This window comes from Phoenix dactylifera, chromosome 8, assembly GCF_009389715.1.
Source record: "Phoenix dactylifera cultivar Barhee BC4 chromosome 8, palm_55x_up_171113_PBpolish2nd_filt_p, whole genome shotgun sequence".
Lineage (NCBI taxonomy): Eukaryota > Viridiplantae > Streptophyta > Magnoliopsida > Arecales > Arecaceae > Phoenix > Phoenix dactylifera.
Genome location: NC_052399.1, coordinates 20,857,790 through 20,864,911, shown reverse-complemented (window position 1 = coordinate 20,864,911; position 7,122 = coordinate 20,857,790). Strand labels below are relative to the sequence as shown.

At 40.1% G+C, this 7,122-nt stretch overlaps 1 protein-coding gene across 1 annotated transcript; it reads left to right on the top strand.

Annotated features, from left to right (window-relative positions):
• Positions 1-416: 416 nt before the first annotated feature.
• Positions 417-3,244, top strand: LOC103709740 (FCS-Like Zinc finger 8-like). The gene is made up of 3 exons (XM_008795231.4): positions 417-587; positions 1,492-2,553; positions 2,681-3,244. The coding sequence occupies exons 2-3, from the start codon at positions 1,538-1,540 to the stop codon at positions 2,829-2,831; spliced, it is 1,167 nt and encodes a 388-aa protein (XP_008793453.2). The 5' UTR covers positions 417-587; positions 1,492-1,537; the 3' UTR covers positions 2,832-3,244.
• Positions 3,245-7,122: the final 3,878 nt, after the last annotated feature.

Here is a 7,122-nt window from a genome sequence, read left to right as displayed (position 1 = left end):
AACGATGGTGGTCGGTAGCGAGCACTGATCATCGAGGAGGCCATCCCCGACGGCAGTTACTTGGTTTAAATTGTTCGGTAAAATCCGAGGGAATCGGATTCCCCTCCTCCTTTTCTGTTCTCGTTGATTACATCCGTTTCCCACCGGTACCCCCAAAAAAAAAAAAACGGAAGCAACGGTCCGCATCGCAAACTGGATTCGGTTTCCCGGTTCTGTTCTTGTGGACGGTATACGGCTCCAGAAAAAACATGGAGTACAAAAAGGGGGTCCCATCCACTAGAGCCTGTTTTTGAGCATTATGTTGTATGTACCAACCGTATTCAATACGTATTTCTTAATTTATTTTCCTGACAGTCATGAATAGGAGGAGGAGTATTTCAGAAACCACGCTGCTGCTCTGATTTTGATGCATGAAGCCAGAAAAAGGGGGGAGAGAGAGAGGGAGGGGGTGGGGGGAGAGCAGTACTGTGCAAGCTTCATACCTTTGTCAACCTTTTTTTTACTGCACCTGGCTCTCTCCTCAGCCTCTGTCTGAGAGGCATCTCAGATACAGTGAGAGAGAGAGAGGAGGAGGAGAGAAGACGAAGGTGGGTTCTCTGCTTCACCCTCTGGTCTCTGGGCTGCCCTCATGCATTCATGGGCTATCGTCATATGCCCTCTTGGATTTAGCCTTCGGGAGCTCGTGAAATCTGATGCTTTCCCTTTTCCATTTATTCTATAATTTGACGCATCTTTTGTAGTCCTTTTGTGGAGGTGCTGCTTTCTGGGTTCCATTTTGGGTTTTGGAGGCAGCAGGTCTATTTCCAATCCTCTTTTTTTTTTCCTTCATCCTTTTCGTTTTGTTTGCTTGGATTTTTTTTCCCTTGATCTTTCATATTCTTAGAGTTAATGTTTCCAAATCGGTCATAATCTGGCCTTTACTGACGATTTCAAGTTGCTCTTTGGTGATACGATCTCGAGACCTCTTTCGATGCATCTATTTTAATTTTCCTTGTGTTAGTGCTTGTATTTGGATGAACAATTGGACGGCTGTCTATTTCCTCTGTCATCTACTTGTATGCATGGCCCCGGTGGCGTTGCAAGTCTCTTTTTTGATGCCTACATTCGTCGATATATCTCAATCCGTCTTCTTTTCTAAAGCTTGTGCGTTTTCTTCGTTGTTACTGATGTCTTTTCAGTGCATTCATGGAGTTCGTCTCTCATGGGCTAATTTATAATGTTGGTTTCCCCTGATGTCCCTTGTTCAATATGAATCATCATCTGAACATATCTCTAGAGATGTGATCATTTATGGAATGAATCTTCATATTGATTTGCTCTTTCATAGCAGGCTTTTGTGAACAGTTTCGGTTTGTAATCTTTATATCTGTGAGACCACGATCATCCTTTTTTGTTTCTTGCGTTCCTTTTGATCGATGTATGCTTGTTACCTGGTTTCTTCCATTCTAAAAAGGTTTTCTTTGTTCTTATTAATTTATTTTTGGGGTACAGGAATCTCTTGTTCTCTAGGCGGGAGGAGGAGAGTAGGTTTGAGATAATGCTGAGGCAGAGGAGCAGGCCGGTGCAGAGGGAGCAAAGAAAAGACCACCTGATGCCTGATGGCCGGATGCAAAGGGCCAGGAGCACCTCCTTCTTCAGCGCCCCCGGCCTCTTCGTGGGGTTCAGCGCCAAGGGCTCGGCAGATTCGGAATCAGCGAGGAGCCCTACCTCTCCCTTGGACTACAAGCTCTTTTCCAATCTGGGCAGCTCCTTCGTGAGGTCCCCGAGATCACCAGGCCCTGAGGGGCAGCCGAGGAGCTGGGACTGCCCCAGGGTGGGCCTTGGCCTCGTGGATTCTCTCAACGACGAGTCCAAGGCGGGCGGCAGGGTGCTGGGGTTCTCCGAGACCAAGAACATACTGCTTGGGTCACAGCTGAGGATTAACATCCCAACCCCCAAAACCCTGCCTGAGATCGTCTGGGTTTCTGCACAAGCTCACGTAGGATCGCCTTCCTCCCGATCCGGCTGCTCGAAACTGGCCGTGGGATCCGAAGGAGCCGAATTGGAGCCTGGGGAGTTCGGAAAAACTCGATCTTGGTCCGCCGATATCGGTAGATCATCACTTCCCTTGGCTCGTTTTGTGTACCGTAGTCCCAAGTCCAGTTCTGAATTTTTTCCATCCGATTCGAAGAATTCCGCACCGGATGCTTCTCGATTAGTTAGCAAGCCCATCAATTTTGACAATTTGTCGGGGTCTCTCCCGATATCCCTTGGCTCCTCTCATGGATTCATCTCTTCTCTCTCCGCGAGCGAGATCGAGCTCTCGGAGGACTATACCTGCATAATTTCCCATGGTCCTAACCCTAAGACGACGCACATTTTTGGGGATTGCGTTCTTGAAAGCCACCCGATTCAGTCGCCGGATTCTAAGAATAAGCTTGGAAAAGAGGGGGGAGGCTCATCTTGGCTGGTCAAGTGCCCCGTGGATTCGCCGCCCTGCCCCTCCAATGATTTCTTGAGCCACTGTTTCTCTTGCAACAAGAAATTGGAGGGGAAAGACATCTACATGTATAGGTTCGTCTTCTGATGCTCTCTGGTTTCTTTGACACGGAATTTTAATCCTTTTAAGCACTCATCTCTTTCTTCTATCACGAGGATTAGCAGTTTCAGTGTCTGAAAAAAATTCTTGTATGCGTTGCAGAGGTGAGAAAGCATTCTGTAGCTGCAATTGCCGCGAGCAGGAAATTTTGATTGAAGAGGAAACGGAGAAGCCTACAGCTGATTGTTACGATGCTTCTGATTCATCATTTCATGAGGATATTTTCCTTGCCGGGATGGTCGTGGCGTCGTAGGCTGGGGGATTGATTGATGAGTCCCAACCCATTAGTCTTTGAGTGGTGAGTCTCCAAGGTAAACAATTCGATCATCTGTTTATGAAGAGCTGTTTGTGTGAGTCTGTAGCAGCCATGGATGATCACCATGTACATTCATCTGTTTGCTGGTGTTTGTTTCGGCACTCATGGTGATATTGGTGGGTTGTGGCTGGATATTGCCCTCTTTTTTTTTTCTCCCTCTTTTGCCTGGGATTTGCATTATGGATAAGCTTTCCATTCTCTTATAGTTTTGGTCGGAAGGGGCGTTAGAGACTGCATGGGCTCCCTATTTTTTTTCCCTTTCTTCATTCCCTCCCTTGCAGCAGTTAATGTAATATCTCCATGAACCTTATAAGCTAATGAGTATGAGCCATTTTTAGGTATGTTATATATTTCTTTTGCTTTGTTCTGCTTGTTTTTCTATTATTGGATACTGTCTTTGCATTGAAACATTGATGGAATTGTTCAAAGCATAGAGCGCTTAATTTACACATAGGCCCTGGTTTTTTTTTTTTTGTTGATGTAAAGGGAGGCAAAAGGAGCTATCCAATTTTTATTGAAGATTAAACATATTTATAACAGAAATGAGGGGCAGAGATGAGTTACATTGTTAAGAGAGGAGAGAAACAGATGTAAGAAAAAGAAGCTAAATAGTTTCAAATCAAGTGTCTGATAATCAGGATAGGAATTATTGATGCTCGTAAGAAGAAGCAGTAGAGGAAATGACCTCATCCAAACCTACAAGCAGGAGCATTCATTGTCTGAAAGTTCTAAGTAATTTTACAAAAATTTTTAGGCCAACACTTTCCTGCTATACTAGCCTCTTTTGAACTTGAAGAGCTCTGTTTTGTTGATCTCAGAAGACTAAGTTGTTGTATCCTTTTCCACATCCGAATGAGACTTAAAAAAAAGCACCAAAATTCAGAATGGCCTCAACTTCCAAATTTCACAGAAAAGTTTGACTTAAGAGAGTCCATAACCAATTTCATACTACGTTTGGTACTTCCTCTGAAGCATAATACAATCTACTGGAAGGCATTAGAGGACGAACAAAAGCTGTAGCCGAAGAAAACTAAGTTGCAATCCCTCAAACATTGAAGAAGCTGATTGTAGCTGAGGCACAGGTCGAAGGTGGGGCTGTATGATAGTTGAATAGTAAGTAGGACATAATATGCTCCAATCATACTTGACTTTCAAGAGCATATATTAGAAGAGATGTAGTTGGCTGAAATTTCATCATATGCAACCAAGGCAAAACCATGCTGACAAGGGAGAACAGGATCCACCTGAAATGAGAGCATTCTCCGATGAAAAAAAAAAATCAACTGCATTAGTCATCCACAAGCTTAGAGACAATATTCTTCACTTTGGACCAAATTCTTTTCAGCTCTATCTGCATACTAGGATCATATAACCTCGACTAATCATTGAAAATTCGAAGTCCCTCTGTAGTAATTGAGACAATTGAAGATTTTTTATTTAGAAAAATTTTGGTGTTCCGCTCCTTCCAATCGGCCTAACATATAGCAGTAATCAATATAAGAATGACGGACTGAGCACATTTTGTAAAATAACTCAACCTCCAATTAATGCATAGATTTTCAAAACTTAGTTGAGGATGAAACACCTTAAAAGATGAACAGATGGTCTTCTATATAGTAGAAAAGAACTTACAGGTGCAAAAGAGATGATCAACAGTCTCGTTTGCATCATAGCACAGAGCACAACCGCCAAGATGCTTACCCAACTTTTTTTCAAGGTTGTCTCTAGTGTTAAGCTTCTTTTTCCAACATAGCTAAGGAAAGCATTTGATTTTAAGTGATATTGAAGGTTTCCACAATGAGTAAGCAAATCTATATTTGATACCTCTGGTGTTCAAGAAGTGGTAAAGTGATTTTGTGGAGAAGGATCCATTACTACTTAATTTCCAACATATTTGGTCCTCTACCTGATTAAGAGTGATCGACACGAAAAGAGATGAAAGATTATCGAACTGGTTTCGAGCTTCCAAGGAGGCAGAAGATAGCCTTCTAAGCTTCCAAGACATAGAATGTGGGTTGTAGTGATTGGCAACAGTGCATATTTTCTCATACTAAGATTATATATAGCTAGAAATAGGAATTGGAGAGGTGCATCACAAACCCAAGAATCTTTCCAAAATAGTGTATCATGTCCATTGCATAAATTGATATTGAATCTATAGTTATGTCTGATGTCATTCTCTTGCTCTCTCTCTATAGCTCTCATATACCTTATATCATGTCCCAAATTCAGGACATAATATGACCATGCTACTAAAGGAACAACTCACAATAACACGAAGCCAATCATTATATTGTTTTCAAATCTATCTCAAACAAAATATAATAAATAAAAGTTTAATTTTATTATTCATTAAATAACAAAGTAAACATCGATTCAGAGCTTCTAAATTCAATCATAAATATTATATATATATATATATATATATATATATAATATTTTAAAAATTATTAAGCTACAAATTCATAGCCAACTAAAGAACGAAAGTTTTGTTACAAAATCGCCAAGCTTGCTAGTGCGAACTCTAAGCCCGAATCATTTTTTGTTCCTACTGATCCTACTCGTTTGAAAAGAGAAAAATAAAGATATACGAGCGATATAGCTTAGTAAGTAAATCTTACACTACCTTACTGAATTAAGCATAAATTTTTTTATGCCAATGCATCATTTTAAAAAAAATAATAATTATTGCAAAAATAAAGCATTTTATAGTATAATATATTAAAGTAAGCCATAAAACAAATCATGCACGAACAAATTATCCATCTTTCATAAACATAATTTTAAGTTTATATTGCAAATAAATTCGTAAATCATTCTTTTGTTATTGAGCTACATTTAAAATATTACTCACAAATATTTGTGCTACAACCATTTTATACCCATGACAGGGCCATGTTTCGTAATCGATAAAGATTCATGTTTCGCATGCTAACTTTATACCTATTTGTAGGACCATTTTCGTATGGATGCTACCTCCATATATCGATCTTATTCAATTCTAAGGGGTCATCATAGCTATCTGAGAGCTTTTAGAATAAGTATATATATTTTTTAAAAGATACAAAAAAATAGATAAAAAATACTAAATGGTATGATCAGATGCATATTTTATAACAAAGCTACTTTTATTAAAAATATTCATGGAACTATTTTTCATAATAAAGTATGATTTTTATAATATATATGTTGATCCATAATTTAAGAAAAACAAGATATTTTTACTGACAAAATTATATGCATGGAAAATATGATAATTTGAAATATATTGACAAGTGCAATACCTACCTATCTCTTTCGCCTTAAACCGTCAAATTTTGCTAGGTGAATCTGCTAGACGTATTTAAAATATTAAAAAATAAAATTAATTTTTATTTGATGACTTTAATAGAATTAAAATAATAAGCAAAGGGTTGACCAGCCATACAACAATTTCGGGTGGGTTGGGTCTAAGCGATTCGCTCATTGAATCATAGGTCACGAACTCGATCAGGGCTAAAATCATTCAACAAGATTCGTCAAGACCAGGATGATTGGTCTAATAGGCAATTCAGGCATCAGGGCAGTTAGAACCTCTTTGCAAGGGTCATCTCAGGTTCAAGAAAAAGATAGAATACTACACTGGGATCCATAAGTCTATTTAGAGAGAGAAGCAAGAAGAAGAGAGAGAAAGAAGAGAGATGGATCTTCTTCTTTCGTTTTTTTCCCTACCTTCTCTTCTTTGAAAGAACAGGGGAAGTAAGAGGAGAAAGGTAGGAAGTGGTGGTGGTCCAGCAAGGGCGTGGCAGTGGCAGGCAGTGGTGAGCGGCCGCCGGCGGTGGCCAGCCGGCGGAAATCAACCTACAAGCATGGTCCAACAGAGCGATTTTTGGCTTAGTGGGTCTTGGGTCTGAGCCCATTCATAGGCGGCTTTGAGCGAGACCTCCTCTTGTCAAACTGCACATTGGTTGCTTCTGAGCTACTCTCATTTCGTTCATTGTCCAATTACCCTCCTCTATCGGTTTCTATCTTCATGTGCGTTTGAAACTGCAATCATCCAGATGATATTGCTTGCAATCATGTGTGTTTGCCATTCAAACGAGCATATTACTTGCAAACAAAACAGAGGACATCAATCTCAGACAGCCATAAATTTTCTTTTTTTGATTACCAAGCAATAAATGAACCAAGCCAAAGTGTTCTGCCCTGAAACTTACCTTGGCTTCTTAGACTCTCATACCATGCTGGC

Coding starts and splice junctions, on each gene's coding strand:
- LOC103709740 (XM_008795231.4), top strand. CDS start 1,538: ATGCTGAGGCAGAGGAGCAGGCCGGTGCAGAGGGAGCAAAGAAAAGAC. Junction 2,554..2,680: donor AAAGACATCTACATGTATAG/GTTCGTCTTCTG, acceptor TATGCGTTGCAG/AGGTGAGAAAGCATTCTGTA.